The sequence below is a fragment of the Globicephala melas genome, chromosome 3 (assembly GCF_963455315.2).
Source record: "Globicephala melas chromosome 3, mGloMel1.2, whole genome shotgun sequence".
Lineage (NCBI taxonomy): Eukaryota > Metazoa > Chordata > Mammalia > Artiodactyla > Delphinidae > Globicephala > Globicephala melas.
In genome coordinates, this window is record NC_083316.1 from 78,188,659 (window position 1) to 78,214,311 (window position 25,653).

Here is a 25,653-nt window from a genome sequence, read left to right on the forward strand (position 1 = left end):
AAGCACTAATGTGTTTCAGTATAACTTTCTAAAAGACAAATAATTTTATAACAGTAGATCATTTTATTTATCGTTTAGAAATTCAAAAGTGAATCATATTTTCACTTCTCTTTTTCTATACTGAAGTAGTTTGTGAAGGCACAGTTAAAAGGCAGGGTTATGGCTGCTTTCTTTCCCTCTGGCTCTCTGTTTTTTTTGGGTTGTGGCGTCAAAACTAACTGAAAATTCTTTAATTAGTCTTCTTGGACACAAGCCTCCCATTTACTTCAGTGGGAGGTTTCTTTGCATAAAACCAGTGGTTTGTGTCCACCAGAGCCTTTTGACTGCTTTCCTTTGATTAATCAGAAAACTAAAGCTCAGTCTGAGTACCACTTTTCTAAAGAATGAATGAGCATAATCTCTTACAGCTTTCATGAACCAGAAGGATTAATCTGGCAGTCCAGTCCCATACTCCACTTCAAGTATTTTCAATTACTTGGCACCGTTGGAGGTGACGTCCACGGCTCAGTAAGAAGGCTACTGCTGGCATAATGGTTTCTCCATGTCCCAGCACATGGTCTTGGCATTAATAATCCATCATGAAATGATTTGCAATGCACAAGGGTGACATTTGATTACGTGAAAGGCATTGCAGGAATGAGCATGTAGGTTCTTAAGGCCAACTGCTGGCAAAAATATGATAAAATGTTATATGGTAAAAATAACATTTAGACGGTTTAGTTGAAACCACTGAAGACAGTTTCTGAACTGACCATGAAAAGTGTAAGGACATTGCTTTAGGAGAAATATTCTTTCTTTTTTTTTTCCTTCCTTTCTCAAATCACATTTTGGGGAGCCAAATAGGTTAAGATTTGGCAGCCAATCACCCAAAGACATTTTCAAAACATATTTGATTCAGGAAATTCTGGATCTTTTAAAGCAAGGATGTTAACAATCCTCCTGAGAACCTTAAAATATGATGATTCAAACATAAGGAAAAGGAAACCCTGAAATGATCAGAGAAATCACCAAGAGGCTTACCTGCTGAAGAGTTCAGCTTTTTAAATTTTGTTTTCTATTTTTTAGAGACTATAAGGAGGATGGTAAATTTACTACATACGGGATGTCTTATCATTTGGAGTAGAAATTTATGAGACAATAGGGAAATTCATAATTCTCAAGGAAGCAAAAACAAAAACAAGAACATTAGAATTTCTTAGACTCATATCCTCTAGATCTATTTACTGATCTGTCAAAAGCATTATATTCTAAGTACATTATAATGAATGTAGTTATTACATATGAACAAACATAATGCATGGGTGTGTATGGCCAAATGTTGGTTATTCGAGATCATGGGTATAGGGTGGAGGGAAAGTTATTTTGCATAAACGAAATTCAGAGAGAATTAGAAGGTTTTTTTAAATCAATAGTTTCAAATTAATCCACTTTCAAAACTTTAATCACAGATATGAACATAATAATATCAGCTGATTTTAATGTTACTGATTTTTCCTTCCTAGCCCACCATCTTGCAGAGTGAGGTGAAATACCTTAGTTGATATATTATGTTGTATGTAATAGTATATATTGTTTTGTATATCTGTCAATAGTGATTATATTTTTTTTAAAAAGGACATATATAAACTTCATTGATTCTTCGGATTTGTTATTCATCATTTAGCTATTCATTCAACAACATTTATTAGGCACTTACTATATGCAAAGCCCAGTACTTGGCATCTTAGGGATATAAGGATACAGACTCTGTCCCTGAGGCCCTTACATTTTATTATAGGGACAGAACATGCACATAAGTAGCTGTAGCATAAGGTAAAAAACATTAAATACTAGAAGAGAAGCAGAGATAACTAACTGCACTGGAAAATCAGAAGAGGTAAAGATTTTTAGTGGGGAGCTTCAGGGAAAATTCATGGAAAATGTGATATCTAAGTGAAGTCCTGGAAGATAGTCAGGGTTTAGACATGAAGAGAAGGTGGCAACAGCACTTCATGAGTCAGTCATAGTATGAGTGTGGAGTGGCTGGAAGAGGTCAAGGCCTGGATGAGGGACAGTCAGGCTGAAGCACTGAGTGTCAGAAAAGAATTCAGGAGATAAAGCTGGGAAAGTTGGGGCTAGTTGTAAAGTCTTTATTGCCAGAATAAGGAATTCGAACTTTAATAAGAAGGTAAAATAGTAGGGAGCCATTGGAGCCATTTTTTTTCTTTTTTACTTTTTATTTTGAAATAACTTTAGACTTATAAAAGAATTGCAAAGATAACAGAGTTCCCAGAAAAAAGTCAATATTATGTAAGTTTTAATGCTTTTTTAATAGTTCATGTAGTATTTTTATATCACACTCCTATGATTACATCCCCTTTCTCATGCTGAGAGTAGTGTATGTTTTTTATTCTTTTTTCTTACTCACAAATGTCTTTCTTGTTTATCTTTTCAAATATATAGTTTTTCATTTTTTTGACCAGGTTTGCCAGTTTTTGCCCAATTTCATATCAGCTCCCCCATAGCTATCCTACATATAAATCAAATCTACCTTAAAACAAAACAAAGCAAAACCCAAAAAAACAGTGAGATCAATGCACAGAAGTCCCTTGATCCATCTTTTAAACAGAATGCTGTCCCTTAGTCTCATACAGCCACAGAGCTGTGTGACTTTTTGTCATGATCCTGCTTGGAATACGGTGGGCCATTTCAATATGAAAATTTGTGCTTTCCTTTAACTCAAAGAAAATTGCTTCTGTTACTTATTTCTTCCCCTTATTTCCTTTGTCTCTTTCTAGAACTCTTATTAGATTAATGTTTACCTCCAGGATTTATCCCCATGTCTCCTGTCCTCTTTTTCCATCTCTTTGTCTTTTTGCTCTAAGTTCTAGAAAATTTACTATTCATGTTTTACTTTGTTATCCTTTACTAATTTGGCTGTGATCTATGTCTATTCATCTGTTTACTCATTTTTTATTTGTTCTAATTATTGTTCTAATTTGGCAATCACACTTTAAATTTCCTGTTCCCTGCTTGCTTCTTTTTTCTTAGCTGTTTTAGGGATACTTATCTTTCCACAATTTTCTGAAGATAATTATTGTAATACTCTTTTACATACTCTGCTGCTTAAAATATTTCTGTTCTTTTGTTTGCTTGCCTTGGCCTTTTTAAAATTTTTTTCTTTTGGATTTCTTCACATGTTTGGTGATCTTTAGTCCATTGACATTCATGGACAAAAAAAAAAAAAACAGATTCATTTAGGTGGCTGGCAAAACCTTGCTCTGTGGCTGAGCAGCTCTCTTTTCCTAGGAGGCCTCCCCTGAATGGGAAGTCTGATGGGAGCTCTCTATGAGTAGGCAGACTTCACCTTGAATGCTCGATGATGGACCTGCAGACTCATGGGGATTAGGGAATCCTTTGCTCATTTGCTGCCTTTCCTCCCCCTCCCTTGCTCCCCATCCATGTCCAAGTGTCTAGGGTTCCATCAAGTTCTGTTCTAAGGCTTCTAGAGCCATTTTCAAATCATCCTCATCAGGCAGTTCACTTTCATTAGTCAGAGGTAAAAATCCACTGTTGACCACTGCTCAGGGTAGAAGGCAAGACCTCACTGGCTGGCGGTGTCAGAAGTTTTGAAAGCAGTTCTTTAAAATTACCCCAGGCTACTGTCAGAGTAAGCTTTCTGAAACACATTTGAATATATCATGCTCCTGCTCAGAATCTTTCAGGGATTTTGATTTTATATAGACTAAAACCTGTTCTTCTTTGCAAAGAACACCCCTTATAGTTTGATATGAGTGCCTACCATCATCGCCTACTGTTTCCCTGTCACAGACACACTTAGGATCCCCAAATTCTGAAAGTTCTTGTGGTTTTCTCTTGTTCCATGCCTCTGTACACACTGTTCCCTATGCTGAGAATGTTATCTCTTCTTTACTGATTGGCAAAGACACCCTCAATTGTACATCTCAGTGTGTGATTGCTTCCCATGAATTCTTTTCTGACTTCCCTAGGCAGACATAGGTTTGTGGGTCTATTTATTAAACTATATCTTCCCCTTACTCCACAAAGGATGTGAAATAATATAAAACAGATACATGGTAACAGGACGAAATAAATGAGTGAGGCACACTAAGTTCAAAGGGAGAGTAAAGTTAGAAATATAAATAATATCAAGTATGAGGTTAGTCCTAAAAATTACACGACAGTAAGTTTTATAGACATACTACAAAGAGATACACTGAAATTTTGCCTCTGGGCTTCCTAGTTGTCCAAGCTAAGAGGGAAAGTTGAGCGCTTCTGAGTTTCACATTGCCATAAACTATAAATGAAGGATTTTTGCCAGTTATTGAAAATTAAGAGAGAGTTTACTGCACTAAAGGGGTACTTATAAAGGTGACTGGTAAATTGAGAAGCTCCAACTTTTGTGCTTTCATTGACCCTCTAATATTACTATGTAATTACTATAATTTTGTACATTTCTTTCCTTAAGGTATGGACCATATCCTCATTACTTGATCCAGTGCTTGATATTTCCTAGTCACTCAATAAGTATTTGTTACGCACACAATCAGATACTGATTGTTAATGCAGACAAATGTTTTTGTGTGAACAGGTGTACAACTAGAAATATATCATCTTTTACACCCATCATAAACATAACAAAGAATTAACCAACTGGAAGAGTCTTTATACTAATTATCAAAATAATACTTGGAATAACTGCTATATATCAGATAAACACATTGCATGTATATTTCATATGATTCTCAACCTACCCTGTGGGTATTATTCCCCATCTCAAAATCAGGGAAATCAGTAAGTTAAATAAATTTCCCAAGGGTCTACAATTATTCAGAGGCAGAACTTGGGATTGGCATAGGTGCCTGAACCCAGCCCTGTGACCCTCAACCTTTGCTATAGGTTCATGCTTTCGTGTGTAGTAGATTGATTAGTATTTGATTACAAATTTCATAAACGTGAAGACTTTCTACTGACGGAAGGGCCCTGATGGAAGGACTTTGCCCAAGTTCCTTTGTTCTTTAAGATTTATTCTAAAATATTTGAGGGAAAAGGCAGCAGCAGTTAGGCAAATAAAATACTATAAAATTCATTTTCCAAGAAATATCAGGGGACAACACCCTAATAAAAAATACTTCCCATTAAAAAAAATGGGAACATCTGACCAATTTTTCTGTTACATAATGGAATGTGGCACAACTTTTTTCATTAGACCCAAGAAAACTTACAATGTACCATTTTATCAAAGGGCTTACTCTGTTTTAACTCAATCAGCTTTCACTGATCAATTTATGGTTGCTTCTTACCTGAAAGTTGCCAAAACAGCTTCCCCCTGGGAGGGTCACATAACTCACAAAGGGTGGTCCAGGAGACGGCAGCGACTCGTAGACCACCACACCTTCACTTGGGAACGCAGCCCTCTGTTGCTGCTTGCTTTCCCAAAATTCCTGTAACATTGACACAACATTCACTGAAAAAGACAAGAAATATAATCAGTTATTAAGGATGGACATACCCTAGCAAAAACAACATTTTATTTGCGGGTTGGATTGTGTAACAAGGCACTTCCAGTTTAAGCAGAAGGGAGTATGTGTATGTTTGGGGTGGGGTGGGGGTGTGGGGTGCTTTCAGTTGTGAAAGAAACAAATACTATTTAACACAAATGTGTTTATTTTTTCATGAGTATGGCTCAAGTGGTTTGGCACCCTAATTCTAACAGCATTGCAGTATATTAAATTTACAAATTAGTTTTTGATAACAAATTTAAAAATCTCACTCTTCCTTCTTTGAAAATTTTCCTTAATAAACTTTGTCCAGATCTATGGTTATCCATGACTCCCACTCCTGTTTCTCATAGATTCTTGGACCTGCAAAGTGAAAGCTAAATTCAAAGGTAAAAGTATGAGCAGTGTAATTTTTTTTTAATTTATTTATTTTATTTGTTTTATTTTTGGCTGCATTGGGTCTTCGTTGCCGCGCGTGGGCTTTCTCTAGTTGCAGCGAGCAGGGGCTACTCTTTGTTGCAGTGCAGGGGCTTCTCATTGCGGTGACTACTCTTGTTGCAGAGCGCAGGCTCTACGTGTGCAGGCTTCAGTAGTTGTGGCACGTGGGCTCAGTAGTTGTGGCTCATGGGCTCTAGAGTGCAGGCTCAGCAGTTGTGGCGCACGGGCTTAGTTGCTCCGCGGCATGTGGGATCTTCCCGCACCAGGGCTGGAACCCGTGTCTCCTGCATGCAGACGGATTCTTAACTACTACGCCACCAGGGAAGCCCCAAGCAATGTAATTTTAATTGGAACTCACCTATTATAAGATTTAAGAGGAGAAAGGCAGAAAGAAGAAAATTCTTTCATGCTCCTTTCCACCCTAATCCAAAGGAGAATGAAAGCAATTGTGTAATAAGCAGGAGGCTGGGGAAAAAAAACCATAAGTGAAACTAATAACATGGAAACCTTGTTAAGGACCACGTCTGTTAGATGACTTCAGAAAACGTAGTAATGGCTACAGCCATGTGTTTTAGATTAAATGACCTATGATAGCCTGTAGAAGTTCCAGATCAAATTAGGTTGGTTTGTTTATCCTGTACTGCAAATTGAATTGTGGAAATTAACAAGGATAATAGAATTGTAGAGGCAAAAGAGACCTTTCAGGTCATGCAGGCAAAGCTCCGCTTGATGCAGGAATTCCTTGCACAATACCACTGACAGCTGCCCATTTGGCCTGATTCTGGACACACGGAAGGACCGGGTAATTGGCACATCTTGATGTAGCCCATTTCAAATGCTAATGGTTTTAACTATAAGAAGGTCATTTTGGGGAGTGTGTGGAAATCTGCTTTCCTATAAGGTTCATGCAAGTGGGCTATTTCTCATTTCTGGGACTTCATAGAGGTTAATCCCCGTATTCATAAGAGAACCCATGACATAATTGAAGGTGGTATAGGACATCTGTTGTTTTTGCCTCCCTGGCATTTGTTGTCCCTCTTTGCAGGAATAGCACGAAAGTTTTCCTTAAAGAACCACCTTTCCTTTAACCAAGTCTTCTCCAGGGTTGAGGATTGGGGATTAGACCAAAGTCAAGTCATTTAGAGTCAATGAGTCCAGGACTTTTGTTGGAAATGTCAGAAGACTGGATTCTCCTTTTTCACTAGAGTTGCTGGGGTTATAGGAGAGAAGTATGGTGCTGCCCAGGCAAGGGAGACTCATGGCTGAAAAGAAAGCCAACATAGAGCAGGGTAGAACCAAGAGACAGAGAAAGAAAGACTAAGTTCTGATGTCATAGCTTAAGCTCCTGAACCAACACATCTGCTTTTACCTTAAACCGTTTTGAATTGGCATCTCACACTTGCGTATAAAAGTGTACTAAAATAGACCACTCTCAGGTTTCCTCAGGTTCTAGATTGAATAGCTTTTCTTCTTTCAAACTTTCTTTTTGTAATATGGTGTCTATGCCCTTTGACATTCTCCTGATATATTTCTGAATACATGTGCTTCAAAATGCTGGGTTTTGTTATTTTGCAGGGAATCAGGAGAGTCACAGAGTTTGACTTGGAGGCAAAAACATTGCACAACCACTTTCTAAGCTGTTGACCAGAGCACCTGGCTCTTTCACTTCATTCCTAGGTCACCCATCAGCTTCCAGTTTTACAAGGTGTAGTTCAGGAAAATTTGCAAGACACCCAGGGAACTGGATGCCTGTGTATATTTAAGAACTGTAGTTTTTAGTATTTAAGATGTGTTTTGGGAAAGAAACTGGAAAATATAAGACTATCAGAGGGGATAATTGAATTAACCAATAAAATACATGCTAAGTGGTCAAGGTGAGCTTGGTAATTACAGACATTTTTCATTCATTCAAAAACATTTGAAGTAATATTTTCCACCAGTTGATGTAACCCAAAATAGAATTAGAACTTTTATTTCCTAAACTGTATTTCTGCTCCCCAACTTCCTCTCTCTCCCATGTCCAGGAAAACAAGTATTTTGTGAGTGGGCTGATTTGTGTTTCAATTTGCCCGTGACCTACAGAATTTAGCAGAGATGTCTTGAAGATTGAAGCCTAAAACCGAAGTCAGTGGTCTGTTGCCCTGATAGTCAACAAGGGCCATTAACCGGCTATTTTAAGTTGGTTCATTGTTGAATGATGTTCAGCTGAAAAGTGGAGTAAGGAGCTGAAGATTCATGCTCTTCTAGGTAAAATGAACACAAGAATTTTGTCACGTAAAACTGTGTGGATTAAAGAGTTCAAAGGTGGGTACTAAGTAAAATTTCTGCATGAATAAATGTAGCAGTTTTCAAATTTTTTATTCTGCAACCTTGGAAGATTTCTTTCATGGTCTTACGTATGTCATCACCTCTAAAGAGTGCAACATATGTACATGCACACACACAATCCATCTTTCTATCTCTATCTCCTCGTGTCGACTGGAAAACCAGATGAATGGAGTGCAGAGGGAAGAAGGCCAGCATGCTGTTTTGAATTTCAAAGATCAGTATATCTGAAGATGCTCTATTTATGAAACACATGCTCCTTTATTTTTTTGAAGTAGCAACAACAAGGTTCATGGACAATGTCAAAGAAAAGGCAAGCAAAGGGTCAAGTACTGCTGAAGAAAATCACCCAAATTTGAGGAAAGGCCTCACAACACAGTTCAGTCGCCAGCTGCAGTTGCACCTTCAGTGCCCAGCCAATGATCCTGCCTTTCACGTTACAAACTTAAGCCACCAAGCGTGTGATATCCCTCCCTACATCTAGTGACCCATCTGCACAAATGCCCAGCTCTACCTTATTTCCTTCAGTCTCAAATGAAGTTGTGTTGCTTCTTCTGGGCATTGTTCTATTAGTAATTCTCTTGGCTTCCTATTTTTAAATGTGTTCTCTTTACTCACTCCTCAGCGGCCATAAGTATGCTCAAGACAACAAATGAATGAATAAATGAATGAATCAATGAATCAATTAAAAGAAACACTTAACCTCGGGAATATTCTGTTTTCTTTTTTGGCCATGCCATGTGGCATGCAGGATCTTAGTTCCCTGACCAGGGATGGAACCCATGCCCCCTGAGTTGGAAGCGCAGAGTCTTAACCACGGGACGCCCAGGGAAGTCCCCCTGCCATTCATTTTTAACCCACCAACAATCTGGCTTTCCTCTACATTATGCTACTGAAACTACTTGGCAAATATCACTAATTCTAACTTTCAGTCCTTATTTACTTGGCCTCTAACTGCATTTGACACAGCCGATCAATTTCTTCTAAAAACTCTCATCTCCCTAAGCTTTTCTGACAGTATTCTCCCTGATTCTTCTTCTGTATTTCTATCATTTCTTCTGTCTATTTTATGGGTTTCTCTTCCTCTGCTCACCCCTCATGTTGATTTGCACAAGAGCCTTATCATTGTCTTTTCTTGCTTCTCTCTCTACTGTTCTTGAATGACGGAACCTATTTCCATGAATCCATCTACCATAATATACTCCAATAGTTCCCAAAACATTCTCTTGTAACTCCAACTTTGTTAACAGATACTTCCATTTGGATGTCACAGAAATTCAACATATTCCCAGACTCAACCCATTTTCTTTTCCGTAAACTCTTTTCCCAAATTATTTAGAAAGTGATATAATCATATACCCAGTCACGTAAATCAGAAACCTGACAGGAACTTTAAACTTAATTTCCTCTCTCCAGATCTAATAAATGCCCAGATTTTGTCAGTTCCGTATCCTGATGTCTCTGATAGTCATCACTTCCTCTCAGTTAATATTGCCACTGCTGCATTGGTTCATATCTAACCAGATATACCACAGTACCCACTTGACTCCAATCACCCTCCCATCCAACCCATCCTCAACTGTTTCCAGGTAATCTTTCTGAATCTTATGGTTAATTAAATCACTCACATCTTAAAATCTTTCTGTGGGTCCTTCATTACCTACAGAACAAATAACTTCTTGGCAAGTCACAGAAGACCCTATGTCTTGATACTCTTTCTCATTCCAAACTTCCTCAAGTCACCTTCCAGGCCCCTCAGGCTCTCATGCTCCCAGGCCTACTGAACCAGAATCTACATTTTAAACAAGATTCTCAGGCAATCTGATGCACACTAAAGCTTGAGAAGTCCTGAGTAGGATAGGACGAAGTTGCTATTCTCATCTCTCTTATCATGTGCCTATTATATGCCAGGCACTAGGCATTTTCTCATTTAATTCTTACAAAAGGTATTATCCACAACATAGAGATAAGAAATAAAAGATGCTCAGGATACAATCACACAGCTACTAAGTCTTAGCCTTGGGATTTTTAACCTAGTTTGGTCTGGGTGTATAGTCTAGCTCTTTGCTCATCCTGAGCCACTCCTAATTATAATGGAATTTAAGTTGTTTTCATGCATGTCTACATCTATTAGAAGCATTTTAGAAGAAGAATAAAGGTTAACTGAATATTTGAATGTCATGAAAGGTATGGAAGATGTGTTGCCTTTGTGAGGCTGTTGGTAGGAAAGGTGTAGGAGGCTCTGCACAAGAATTACTTCACCTACCATTTTCTATGGGCCATTTTTCTGATACTTGTTTTTGGCAGTCAAACAAAGCAAAGGGTTAATATCTGTATTTTTTTCATACAAGTGATATGACACTTTCTAGCTTGGAACTGTCACAGTGAATGAGCAGTCTGTGTCATGTGAACAGGTATCCTGATTAATCTTCAGCTAACACTTTGCTCTGGTTTAAAACAATGTTGTAAATACCCACCAGCTGTGGGCTTCAGAGGGGGGTTGTGATTAGGCCTCCCATTCCAGTCCCTTCTTTCAAGGAATAATGGCTAAAGGAGAGACCACAAGAGGAACAAGAGGAAATGACAAAAGACCGAGGAGGGCTTTGGAACAGGCTTCCTTTGAAGAGGGGCATGAACAAAAGTCAAGGTCAAGTTTCTCTGTCTGACTGTGCCTTCCACCTCAGGATCAGGAAGCTATCGTCTGGAATACATCGTTTGTGGCTATGCATTATTTCTCCCAAAGTTTAGTGAAATTCTTTCTAAAGAGTTTCTACTTTGTCTGAATGGACACTAAAGGAAAAGGGCTTTATCCACAGCCATGACAAGATAAATTGGTCATCCATAGTGAATCTGGACACCAGACAGGAGAGAGGTAGTGAATCCTCAGCTGGAGACCCAGAGAATGCAGATGAATAACAACTTGGCTGATGCTGGAGCCAAGCTGAGCAACTCTCTGACTTCAGGGTTTAATACTACAGGTCATCTATTGGTCTTGCCTTTGTCAAGGTAACTGATGTTTAACTGGTAAAATTACTATAAAGAAATAGAATGTCCAGCAAACACATGAAAGAATGCTCAACATCACTAATCATTAGAGAAATGCAACTCAAAACTACAATGAGGTATCACCTCACACCAGTCAGAATGGCCATCATCAAAAAATCTACAAACAATAAATGCTGGAGAGGGTGTGGAGAAAAGGGAACCCTCTTACACTGTTGGTGGGAATGTAAATTAATACAGCTACTATGGAGAACAGTATGGAGGTTCCTTAAAAACCTAAAAATAGAACTACCATACGACCCAGCAATCCCACTACTGGGCATATACCCTGAGAAAACCATAATTCAAAAAGAGTCATGTACCACAATGTTCACTGCAGCTCTATTTACAATAGCCAGGACATGGAAGCAACCTAAGTGTCCATCGACAGATGAATGGATAAAGAAGATGTGGCACATATATACGATGGAATATTACTCGGCCATAAAAAGAAACGAAATTGAGTTATTTGTAGTGAGGTGGACGACTTAGAGTCTGTCATACAGAGTGAAGTAAGTCAGAAAGAGAAAAACAAATACCGTATGCTAACACAAATATATGGAATCTAAAAAAAAAAAAAAAGGTTCTGAAGAACCTAGGGGCTGGACAGAATAAAGACGCAGACGTAGAGAATGGAGTTGAGGACATGGGTGGGGGAAGGGTAGGCTGGGATGAAGTGAGAGAGTGGCATGGACTTATATATACTACCAAATGTAAAATAATTAGCTAGTGGGAAGCAGCTGCATAGCACAGGGAGATCAGCTCAGTGCTTTGTGACCACCTAGAGGGGTGGGATACGGAGGGTGGGAGGGAGACACAAGAGGGAGGAGATATGGGGGTATATGTATAGCTGATTCACTTTGCTATAAAGCAGAAATTAACACACCACTGTAAAGCAGTTACACTCCAATAAAGATGTTTAAAAAAAAAAAAAGAAAGAAATAGAATGTCAAATGGCTGAGGCTGGGGGTATGGGAGGAAGTGGAAGGAGAGAGAATTGTTGGGGAGATCCTAGGAACAACAGCATGAAATCCAGTTCCTTTTTGTGATTTCTATCAGTTCATAACATCTGAGAGTAAAGAAAGCAATTTAACCTCTGAATTGACTTTGCACATCAAACTTCTTAATGAATTCCATTGCTCCAAATTGTTTTCTCAGACACATGTAATAGACCCTGTTATGGACTAAACATCTGTGTCTCTCACAAATTCATATGTTGAAGCCCTAACCCCTAATATGATGGTATTAGAAAGTGGGGACTTAGGGAGATAGTCAGGTTTAGATGAGATTATGAAGTAGAGCCCCATGATGGGATTGGTGTCCTTATAAGAACAGAGATACCACAGCTTCCTCTCTCTCCCTTGTGAGGAGGCAGCCATTTGCAAACCAGGAAGAGGGCTCTCTCCAAAGTACTGAGTGTGCCAGCAATTTGATCTTGGAGTTTCCAGCCACCAGACATGTGAGAAATAAATTTCTGTTGTTTAGGCTACCCAGTCTATGGTATTTTGTTACAGCAGCCCAAGCTGACTGAGACAAATCTCTTCAGCAATTTTGAAAATTTTCACATCAACAAGATGACAATTTGCTATGCAGTTTATAGACATTAGTGTGGATACTTTTTTCATCACTGTGTTTTAAAATCTGAATAGGACAGTTTTCAGAGTGGTAACTAGATCCCCAAGCAAGTCTTTCATAAATGAGGTTTTCATTTTCTCCTTCCTCAAGCTTTCCCTCTGATTATAAAGTTCAGCATCAAACTTCACAGAAGGCAGTTTACCAATGAAGACATCCGACAATGTGGAACACTTTGACCATCCAACCTTTGACCCTTTCTAGCAGAAATTCTCAATCAGCTTCAGCAAATGCAGTGTCTTTACTTGTCCTGGAACATATGCTGCATATTTTTTCCCTGTGTTTTGGTTCAAGTTCTCCTTCCTATCCTGAGTATTGTTTCTGCCCCTCCCTTCTATCCATCCAATTTATTCTCATAGTTCAGAGGAAAGGCCACGTCCTCCATCACGCCTTGCCCACTGGTTCTAGCCCATATGAATGTACTTTTCTGTGCTCTTATTCCATTAGTGGCCCTATGTCTTAGCACTTAATGTCCTATAAGCCATGTAATAAAATAGATGTGGTGCTCCAGGCTAAATTTATCAAGTCAGACTTGGCTGGACTTACTTCTGGCCAGAGGAATGAAATGCCTTGTGATAACAATTCATCTTATAGAGTACAGTATTATGTTATTTGCCTCACAGCTGACTGATTCTAGAGGGCAGGGACTCTAGTTCATTCCCCTCTGTAGCCTCGTTGGTATCTAGCACAGGGCTATTCATCTAGAAGCAGTTGTTGAATTCATTTGAAATCTAAGAAAACTACATATCTGTACTGTGCAACTGAATGAACATACAGAAGATAGGTGAAGGTACTACGATTCATGGAGAGATCAAGACTTCCTTCTAGATAGGAGGTTTCTTATATGAACCACCATGGTACCCACACAGCATGGATGTGGTGGTGGCAGCCATGGCTCAGATGGAGATGGCTGAGGAGGTGCAGAAAGATGAAGCCTGGGCAGAGTAAACATGTGATTGCTAGCTGCTTGCCAGCTGGGGCTTTACCTTCATGATAACTAGGACTTAGGGAAATCCTGAACAGGAATGGTAAGTACTTTTGTCTCAGAGTGTCAATTCTAATCCATTTATGTTGACTGCCTGGAGCACTGTGTTGAAAAGGATTTGAAAGTAGTCTCTGAGATCAGGAATTGTGTAACAGAACACCACAATTAACCAGCAATGAGGCACTGGTGTATCTGGTAACCCTGTCTTTGATGGTATAGAGTAAAAAAAAAAAAAACAACAAAGCAGTCAAAATAGGCCTCTGTTCATAAAGGCTTACAATATGATTGCAGAAATAATGAATTCATAATATAATTTGTTAACAAAATACTAGACTGCTACATTGTAGAACAGAAATGATTTTAAGGTAATATTTAAAACTTTAAAATTTATGGCACAATAATTAAACAGATTCAAGGGGAAAAGTAGATAAATGTGAACTGAAAAGGTCAGAAAAAAAACAAGCGTAGGGGGACTTCCCTGGTGGTGCAGTGGTTAATAATCCGCCTGCCAATGCAGGGGACATGGGTTCGATCCCTGGTCCAAGAAGATCTCACGTGCCACAGAGGAACTAAGCCCGTGCGCCACAGCTACTGAGCCTGCACTCCAGAGCCTGCAAGCCACAACTACTGAACCTGTGCCACAACTACTGAAGCCTGTGCACCCTAGAGCCGGCACACTGCAACTACTGAGCCCACGAGCCACAACTACTGAAGCCCGCGTGCCTAGAATCTGTGCTCCGCAACAAGAGAAGCCACTGCAATGAGGGGAGCTCATGCACCACAAGGAAGAGTAGCCCCCACTCACCGCAACTAGAAAAAGCCCGCGCGCAGCAACGAAGACCCAACACAGCCAAAAACACATAAATAAATTAATTAAAGAATAAAAATATGCATAGGAGGAGGGCCTAATCTGAGCCACCTCAGAAAAATGAGATTTACACTGGGATGGGGGAAGGGATAGAAACTGTGCTCTCAAAGGAGTGAGAGTGGCATTTGACAAAAAGAGTAAGAAAAACAGGAATGCCTCAGCTGTGGAATTATGTGTGGGAGCAATAGGGAAGGGTGCCATTAGGAAGGGGGTACAATTTGATAAGAGACAGGGTAAGGGGAGTTTGTTTCTTTTAATAATTGGAAATTGATCCTATTGTTCTGGTGCCTCAGCTTTACCCAAGGGGGAGAGAAAGGCAGGAACACAGAGTTCCTTGTCCTTTGTCTTTGCCTGAGGTGATGAGCTGTCTGTAGTGGCTCCATTCATGAAGAACAAGGGCACAAATACTTGGAGAGAATGTGCAGTTGCTCTTATGCATCTGGGTGAGCCCAGGAAGAATGTCTCTCTGGGAGGAGCTTGGGCAGAAAATCTCTATGAGGAGTGAGTAGGAGATGCAGCAAGCAAGAGAATGCTCCTTTTGTAGTCTGGAAGGAGTATGAAGCCACTCAGAGGGCCTTTATCCTAAAAACTCAGAGCTTGTCATTTTCATAGATTGGACACGATGAAGATGCTAATAGGGACACATGATATATGTTTTCATATGGGAACTCTGAGATGGAAAGGATGTAAATGCCCCATGGATTATAGGGGCTTTGGTTTGAACACAATAAAACGTGTACTGCATCTTCTATCTCCACATTTTATCAACAGGCAGCAGTTTCCTTACGTAGTTAAAAGCATGGACTCTGAAGCCAGAATGCCTGGGTTTGAATCCTGTCTTTACCGCTGTAAGAAACCTACCTAGTGCTCCTGTTCTATCTGTAAAATATAGTACTTACATTACAGGGTTGCTGTAAAGCTTAAAATGGAAAATGCTCAGAATAGAGCTTCACACATAGTAAGCACTAGAGTGTTAGCTATTATTTGTGGTTAGAGAAGGTGAAGGAAGAAAGGAAAAGGCATGATTATATGCTTGCATGTTGCATCTTTGAGACTGACTGTTCTTGTATTGGAAACCACGTCATTAAACATTCTAAAAATATTCTCAAATCTGAAAATTCCTAATTGGACACATTGTGCTTTTTAATTTATTTCCAAAATATGTGAAGAGTTCAGAGATGGAAAAAAGAAAGCTCTTTTAATATCATTCACTCTTAAAGTCAAAGCTTCATAATGGACAGAAAATAAATAGATGAAATGCTACATGTCTCAAAATCTGGAGACATGGATGTCTGTCCCAATTTTTCACTTCCTAATAAATGCTAATGGCAATAGAACTGCTCTTAGCAAAAACTACAGAGAGGGGCTAACTCTTATTTGAAATCAATGTTAATGACTGATTGTGCTTCAGGAAAGTAGAAACATTATAGTTCATTGCCCAGTTCAATTACCTAATACCAGGTAAGTCCTGCCGGGAAGACATTCATTGTCAGTAATAAGGGGTCTTAAAAGTATGTTATGAATGTTATGTTATGAATCTATCAGAAAAAAAGAAGCAATTTCTTTATGCCTTACATGAGAAAAAAATTCTAGCTGGGCAAAATTTCCCTTGCCAAAAACAATTAAAGACAAACTGGAAAGGCTACCATTTAAGGATAAACCATTAAGAGGCTTTCAAGATGCTAAACATATTTTCAAATCGATTCTCTGCCTCAAAACAGATGGATTTTTTTGTTATGCAATATTTTAATATAATCTTTTAATTACCCTTAGCAGGTGATATTTTAAAATAAAGTTAATTAGTATTTTCTATTCTAGCAATTCAATCATGTACAACTTGTTTTTGTCAATGTGATTCCCTAGATTTGTTGAGGAGAAACAGGAAAAGGACCCCCAGATAATTTAAGGAGCCAGCTCAAGGCATGATGCCAATTTACCATTCACGCAAAATGGGGTACCTGTGGGTCTTGTGCTTGGCTTGGCTAACTCCAGGACACTGACCAACAGAGCCAGCTGTCTAAACATTTATAACCATCCTCAGGCTTTGACAAGTTTTGACCAGGCTAATGGAATCTTGCTGACACAGCTTGTGTGTCATGTACAATATGTAGGAATCTTGGGCCCCTTCTTCTTTTCTGTAGATACTCTTTCAAAGGTAGCCACAGCCACACAACAGAGCTGAGACAGCTAAGAGTCTTGCTTTGTTCCCAGCATTATTTTCTTTTAGTAACGCTCCAGAGTCAATGCCTAGCTCCTTCAGCAGCTGGGAAGCTGGTTGTGTTTCTTTTGTTTGCTTTTTCTTTTCTTCTGGTCTGGTCCCCATTCTCTACCCTGAACACTTTCTCTGAGGGAATTAAGATTCTTTGGGTTGTTTTTTTTTTTTTTTACAAAATTAACCTCTTGGGAGATTCTCTATAATATGCAAAAAAGTACATCGTTCGTTTTGGTTTAATTTTCACCTTTAGAATTTTAAATTGCTGAACTATAAGTCATTTGGGGAGAAATTTAAATAACACTTTAAAAAATATATCTTTGGAAAAAAAATATCTTTGGATGTACAAGGTAATTTTTTAAGAAGGCAGAGGGGAGAGAATATCAAGGAACAAGAGGGAATCACAAAGACATTAAAATAAAAGGTCATTAAATATATCACAATTGAACAGCAGCAGCAGTAGCAGGCCTGAGCTCCCAAATGTGCTTTATCTGTGCACCATGGTTCAAATGATGTCATCCAATCACAAAAGCTACATAGACTAAAAACCTCATGTAATCCACTTAACCAATTAGGAAGTATATATTGATATCTTTCCCATGTGCCATTGGGCACTGACACTGCACTATATTTCAGAGACTTTGTAGGACTGTTGACTTTAGATAACCAAGGATCCAAGATAACAAAAAACAAACAAAAAAATCAAACACTGTTACTTTGCTGACCAGTTCTGTTTAGTTAGAATGGTCAAATCTGTGCAAATGTGGCTTTAGGCATGTAACATACCTTCCCCGGGTAGAGTCATTATAAGAAAGCTCTCCATGACCCTGCCACAGCTATCCAACTAGGGTTTATGTACAAGGCACGGACAGAGTTTGGCCCTAAAGAGCTTGGTGCACACAGAGTTGTGTGACCCAGAGTTGAGGGTAGACCCTGAGGATGAATATAAGAACTGGCAATCTGAGTCACTGCCAGTGTGGTATATGGGATAATTTGGGCTGCTCTACCAAGGCCAACCTGAGGCAGTGTTCTGGGGAAGTTGCCTGAGGTGGCTGTGTTTATTTTCACAGCCCATCCTTCTTCCATGCTGCCTCCTGTTTCATGGGGCTGTCAGCTTAACCCTGCGTGCAGTTAGGCTGTGATTAAGATGTCAATGGATGATGGTTTAGAAAGTCCCAGTACCATTTATTTCATCATATTTCACTTGACAATGGGAAAAATCTTCCCCCTTTTTGTGAGGGAGAAAATAAACAAATCAGCCACCAGAAAAGTCTGTTGTGCACCTGCTAGGTGCCTGGCCTTGTGGGAGACACCTTGGGGGTTACATAGAAGTGCAAGGTATGGCTTTGCCCTCCTGGGACTTCCAACTTAGGTGTGGACAAAAACATGCCAGCAAAACTATAACTCATAGTACAGAGGCACATGAGAAAAATGTAAACTACACTATACAGCCCATAAGTGTGAAAGGGGTGGTGACTAGATGATGGGTTCCCACAACTGCATTAATGGGATGAGATCAAAATAGGGACCAACTGATTATCATCCTAGTAGGAAAAAAAAAAAAAAGCAACACCATAATTCAAACAGTATTCTAAGGACAGCAGAGAGAGAATGTAGAAAACTACAGGGAGTGTAATAATTGCCTATTTTGTCATTATTAAACTTTCAGTAGGATTCTTTTTTCTTTCCTTTTTCTTTTAAAATAGGATTTTTAAAACTGCCTTGACAGACTAAACTTATATGAGCATTTGAACATGGAAGAAAAGAAATAAGAGCCTTTAGGGTTAAAACACCAATATGAAATGTATTAAATACAGAAGATTCTTTTATGAAAGGCTTCTAAAGTTGTCTTACATTTCTTAAATCAATCTGTAGCACATAATCAGTAAAACCGTATCATTTAAACAGAAAAATCATAACTTAGAAACTCACCCTTGTGCAGCTGTATCCTATTATGGGCTGTAACTTAACACATGAGTTTCAGAAGTTGTTAAAGTTGAGTTCAGGCTAACAAATCTTAACTGTTAAAAAAAAAAGCCTATGGTGAGATGAGACAGCAGACCATGAAGAGGCACCAGATTTGATCACAGGATGGGTGTCACTCATATTTTATTTTGATTTGTTAAATCTTATTTATATATTAAGAAATAAATGTATTAAGACAGATATGGCCATTAAGTGATCAAGAAGCCACTTCTTTTTTTCCATTTTGAAAAATTTTCCTCTGGCACTAAGACTTTCAGTATTTAAACTCTGCCAAATGTATCTTTACTGAAAAAAGGAGAACAGTGCTTATGCCACAGATAGTTGAAATGAAATCTGCATTTTTCTTTTAGTATAAATTCAAATAAAAATAGTTGTGTCCTGTAATAGATAAAGTAAAACTAGCTTTTGAGTAGGCTTTTTCAGTAGAATGGACATCCACAGTTTAGATGCTAAAATTATCAGAGTTCAAATTATTGTAATTAAGATGCCATCATTAATCCAAAATGAGCTAGCAAGCAGTGGAGTTTTTTGTTTTTTGGGTTTTTTTATAACAATACTTCACTTTAAAAAATAAATTTATTTATTTATTTTTGGCTGCATTGGGTCTTTCATTGCTGCACACGGGCTTTCTCTAGTTGCGGAGAGCGGGGGCTACTCTTCCTTGTGGTGCGTGGGCTTCATCATTGCTGTGGCTTCTCGTTGTGGAGCACGGACTCTAGGCGCGCGGGCTTCAGTAGTTGTGGCACATGGGCTCAGTAGTTGTGGCACATGGGCTTAGTTGCTCTGTGGCATGTGGGATCTTCCCGGACCAGGGATCGAATCCATGTCCCCACCATTGGCAGGTGGATTCTTAATCACTGCACCATCAGGGAAGTCCCTGTTTTTTGTTTTTTAACCATGCTCTTTCCAGCACACTTTCTGTGGTGGAATGCAATGCAATACGTGTAGGAATTTTATTGCACAAGTGCCTTCATCCCTCACATCCTACTCCATTCCTTTATGTGAAATGCAAAAACCATAAATGTATCATCAAATTTATAGATTTTAGATAACTACTCTAAAAAGCATGGGATGGGGAAAATACTTGACTCCTGAGAATTTTTCCTCTCTTGCATTCCATACAGCCAGATTCATGATTACTGAGATGTTTTTAATAGCTCTATAGTATGGTCCAATTTTTCCAAAGGGTAAAAATGTACTTTTTGAAGTATTCACCTAACTGGTATAAATACAACCTTTCATGCAGAAAATGTCTCCTCAAATGGGAGAGTTAATGCACTTCAAATATGTGAGAAATTTTTCTTCTAATTGTGCAATGTTTAGTTAAATGTTCCACCGTATTTTTTCATTATAAAATTTTGGGAAACAGTGCAATCTAACACTTCACTTTATAAATCAGTGCTAGAAACCAACATGTTCTCATGGCTTTAATGACAGCTAAGATAGTTTTTAACTATCTGGAAAGTTTGCCTTGATTTTGGCCTTTATTTAGTGAAAGTGGTTTCTCCCTATAGGCATGTATTGCATCTTGCCTGAATGGGCAAAAGGATTCTGACTGTGAAAAATCTGCAATTCTCTCCAGCTTAGTATCAGGAAGTATACTTGTAGCAGATGTCAATATAATCTTTTCCCCAATACAACATGAGGCCATACACTTCCAGAACTAATCTACGATCACTGCTAACTCTAATGGACCCCTGCTGCTTACACTTGAGCGTGACTCCACCTGCCTTCTCAGCCTTGTCTCCACCTCCCCTGATGCATTGTTCCTGTATTGCCTGATCTGCCTTTGGACAAACTGTTCTCTCTCCTCAAAAATGCCCTTCCCTTATTACTCTCCTGTTACACTCCTGTTCAGATATGCCTATTTAATGAGCTCTCTCCATACACCCAGAAGAGTCCATTTCAGTTCCACCTCTGTTTTCCTAACAGATACTGCCATGACAGCACAAATGACATGGTAATGTAACACCTCTGAGAGGCAATGTCTTGCAGTGGCTAAAGGGGAGAGGTTGGAAGATAGAATTTGAATCCTGGCTCTGTCATTTTATTAGGTGTGGCCTTGGGCAAGTCACCTTAACCTCCACAAGCCTCAGTTCTCTCACCTATAAATCAATAGTACCTATGTTATTGGCTTGCTGTGAAGAGTAAACCTTCTTAGCATAGTGCCTTAATCACATGATGAGGGCTGACATCTTAGCATTACTATTAATGCATGAAGAAGGATCCGAAGATGGCAGATAAGCATATTATGCTCTTGTAATTTGAAGGGTTAACGCTCAGAGTAGGATCTGAAAGTGCAGACATCTTGAAATCATGGGGCGGTGATTTCCTTTGGGAAAGCATGTGAGAAATTGTTAAACAGGGGCAAACAGATAGTAAGCTCACACACAAACTCTCAAAAGAGCTGACAAGGGCTGCTTTCAGGATAGCTCATCTTTGATTGTGACACATGACACATGAAAAGAAACTGGATGTTGCACAAAGCCAAGAATGAAGGGCAACATGGATATATGCCTTAATTTCTCTACAAAGAGATTCTGTCTGGTGGTAGAGACTCCCAGAGATACCTGTTACAAAATGGAGACATTTAGGTAGTGAAGAACAGTCCAGTGTCAGCTTAGATGAGCAAATTACAAACTGAGAGCCCACCTCATTTAAAATTTCTTTCCGTTATTTTTCATTTGAAACGCAAAATAGAGAAAAAGGGAAAAAATGTCATGAAATTTATTTCCTTTCAGGAAAGAAAATAAAAAACAAATTACAACTTTTGCCAGATGAACACCTGTCTAAAACAAATGAGAGGTTTAATACATTACAAAATGCCACTTGGAGGGCCTCCTTGGCTGAGAAAAACATTCATATTTTATTTCCTTAAATGAATGTAACTATCCCCATGTGCATCGGTCTCAGACCAGAAAACTCTCTGGGTACTTTTCCTGACCAACTTGAAGAGAAAATTCAATTTACTATTGCTTGTTTTTAAACAAATCAAAAGCCAAGGGAGGGCAACAAATTAATCAAATGATCGTTTACATTCCTTGTATTATATGTTTCTGAAGAATAAAGAGAAAAAAACTGCCTTTGCATCATTGAAGAGAAATTTAGAAAAACACTTTTAGAATATTATTATTATTTTTTTATGCTCCTTTGTTCAACTGTGCACGGTTTTAAGCATTGTTGAATTGGCTTTTCATCTTGTAGGAAAGCAAGGTAGCAATTTTTCTTAAGGAATTGACAGTGATGTGTTCAAGTGCTTAGCTCTTTCCTTCTGGCAAAAAGAGACGGGCCTGGGGTGGGGGAAAAGGAGCCAAGAGTGACTAGGAGGAAGGGAGGCTGCTTAGAACCTGCTATTCAAGGTTGATAGCAGCTTTTTACAGGCTGTGTAAAGCAGGATTGTGGTGGCAGCAACTTATGGGTGTGCCAAAGAAAATGAGTCCATGTGCTAAACCCTGGCACATGCATGGTAGGTTGCTGAGGCAGGGCATAGGCCCTAGGCAGACTTGTGATGTCTGCCCCAGAAAGTAAGTGAAACTGTTCCCATTTATTCCATGAGGATGGTGAGTGGTTGGATGTTTGGATATCATAAAAACCCCTGGCACAGAAATCTGCCATTTTGGCTTACTTTCATTTAGTCATTTTTCAGATTAGAAACACCTGAAGGGAGAGGCTCAGAAGTTAAAATTCACACCTATTAAGCCATGCAAGCAGTTGCAGAGTGGCAGCCCATTCTAGGGTAAGCAGGCAATGCTATCTGATGAAATTTAAGTTCTATATTAAGGAATGAAGTATATAAAACAGGACACTTTTTTGCTTTTCCATATAAAAGAGTTCCCACAAAGGCCTGGATGATGGAACCTAACGTATGTTTTATTTTAATCCTTTTCTGTTTTATTCTCTCTGGTAAACTAAACAATTGCTGGGATTTATTTCAGCTCAAAAAGTGGGCCATATAATTTCAGATTAAATTTCTTAAATTCACAATGAACTCAGTGAAAAATTTCACCTCTATTTCCTTTTACTGTTTCTACTATCCAAACCCTTACCATATGATCCCTGGTCCTCTACAGTTCATCCAAAGTCTTAGGCAGGTCAAGATCCTTTTTACCCTTCACTAGTGAATGCAGTGCTATTGTAGGAGAGAGGCATTCTTTCCTCCCCTTTTCACTTAAAAAAAATGCCAAACCTGAATAGACTCCAGGCTAGTCTGGGGGGAGGGAGTGATTTTTATTAGTTCTAACATAGCTATTGACACATGCTTGAAGACAATATTTAAAAGAAAGCAAGAAACTAAGAAAGCAAGAGAAAGAGTAAAAGGAGTAAGAAAGCAAAATAAAGAAAGGAAGAGAAAAAAGGAAGAAAGAAAAAAGAAAGAAAGAGCAGGCTTTCACTTTATGCCTTAGTGGGCAAATGGGTTACAATTTAATTTCTAAGAAGAACATTTTATAGAATAAAATTGCCTAACATTTCTTTCTCTTCATCACACATATGAGAAATATAAAATAAAAGGACATCTGGAAACGAACATTATTCAGCAATCAGAAAGCAAAAATACAAACCATTGATGTTTTGATGGAGACAGACATACGAGATTCACAAAGAAGAAAGCTGTAACTTATTGAAGTAAAAAAAAAAAATCCATATGCATTTTACCTTTTGGGCAGTTCCATAGCAAAGTTCTGTTTCAGAAGCCCTTTGTAATATGAAACCCACTGTAGATAAGATACAAGGTGAAGATAGTCTGTTTTGCAGCAGCAGGAAATCAAATTGGTTCCAGAAACAAAGTTACATGATAAATGGTCTAATAGTATTGCTAGAATTGGAAATCTTGATTGAATTATTTTTCATAACCATTAAAAAAAGATTTTGAAATAACTTTGCCATAGCTGTTTAGATTTTTTTGGGGGGGAGGGGGAGGGCGTTGTTGCAGAAGTGGGAAGACATCTCATTTTACTGGCCTTTTAAACTAAAGTGTTATAATTTGTTATCAAAATTTAAGAGCTCAGTGATGATTTATTAATTTGTTTGCAACAAAAAATTTCAAACACAATACTTTTTAAACATAACTCATATATGGTATGGAGGATTAAACAGGTTAAAAAAGATATAATTTATTATCATTTTCAAGTTATTTTTAGTTTTAATTCTAGTACCAATCAGTCTTATTTATTTAAAAATCATCTGGAAAAGTTCATTAAGTCTTAGGCGAATCTTAGATTTTAAGACAGACTTCTAAACGGTTAACAAGATGTATCACTGACAAAATATCCCAGCGACTGATACCCGTAGGTGAAATGAAATTATTCTGTCTGAAGTCAGGAACAAGTTAAATACCACTTAGACCACAGCACACGACTACAGAGATTTAGGAGAAAACATACTTAAATAGGATGTGACTAGACATTTAGGACTATTTTCTAAAAAAGTCAAAAAACGTTTTTCCCTTCAGTACTTACAGTCTTTGAAGACTAGAGCCGGGTCTCTGTGAGGCAAGACTTCGGCAATGATGTGTCTCAAGGATTCCAAGGTTCTGTCCATCTTGGGTCTGCCTGTGCGAGCCTGCTGCACAGTGTCCTCATGCCTGAATTCTTGCAGTCCTGGTCTGAATTTGTGCAGCTCATTGATGCACAGGATTACCAAAGAATCTCTTTTAACATCTGCCAATCAGACATTTCCCAGAATCTAAAGACCCCTCAGGGGGCCCTCCTCCCAGGCTCACTTATCTTTGTTGTATGCTGAGCTAATTAGCTCAAAAGGCTGGCTGACAGGCAGGTTCCCATTGCTTCCTTCTGTTAAACACACCCACCTACAGGCTAGCTGGGGAAGCTCACTAACCATGGGAACAGCTTTCCTCTCCAACCAGATTTTGCCTGAATGGTGTGCAGCTTTCTGACTTACATATTTCTTTTGGTCACTCATCTTCTAATGTGCTGACTTCAGGTATATAGAAGCAAGAAGGTTATTTCTCAAGAAAGTTTCCTTAGTAGCAAAGGAGTTTCCAGCTCAGGACTTCCAGCTCAGAATCAGTATAATCTAAATTCTTCTCGGTAAAGAAGTGCTGTAAAGATTGTGGATGTAGCCAGGCACCAGATCATGTATTGTATCTGAATCCAGGAACATCTCTTTGGGAGCCAAGTGTTTAATTTTTTCACCCACCCAAATTATAGTCACTTTTGATGGGCAGTGGCAAATAAAATCTCATAGTCTGTGTTTTGACTTGCTTGGGAACATTTGTTTCCTTCTTTATCCTTCGAGGCAAATCGTTCCCAAGATTGACTTTAATGAATTCTGATATCATTCACTTCCTTTCATTTCCTTTCAGGATAACTTTTTATATTAAAAATTTCAGGAGAAGTAAAAATATATTTTTCAAAGAATATAGGTGGTTATGAAAATATCTGAAGAAAACAAAGCTGCTTTTTCTACCGATGTCCTACACTACTCACAACAATGTTAAATAGTCCTTCCACAGGAGACATGTCATAGAATTCTACTGCAGTAATAAGGATTTAAACCAGATATAAAAGAACTGATTTTAGTGGCTGTAACCTATGTTAGTTGTTGATGGCTTGTTGAGGACTTCCTCACTTTTATTTAAAATATTTTTCCAGGGTAGGCACAGGAGATCGCTTTCCAATATTCTTTCTAATACTCAGATTCCATA

The 25,653-nt window shown here is 38.6% G+C and overlaps 1 protein-coding gene across 1 annotated transcript in view; it reads right to left on the bottom strand.

The window, feature by feature from the left end:
• LIX1 (limb and CNS expressed 1) overlaps positions 1–24,902 on the bottom strand; it is a 48,163-nt gene extending 23,261 nt beyond the window's left edge. Inside the window, exons 1-2 of the mRNA XM_030848313.2 lie at positions 24,446–24,902; positions 5,304–5,467 (exon numbers count right to left, since the gene is read on the bottom strand). Coding sequence (XP_030704173.1) covers positions 5,304–5,467; positions 24,446–24,527 — 246 coding nt within the window. The 5' untranslated portion in view covers positions 24,528–24,902. The remainder of the gene's footprint in view (positions 1–5,303; positions 5,468–24,445) is intronic.
• Between the last annotated feature and the right edge of the window lie 751 nt (positions 24,903–25,653).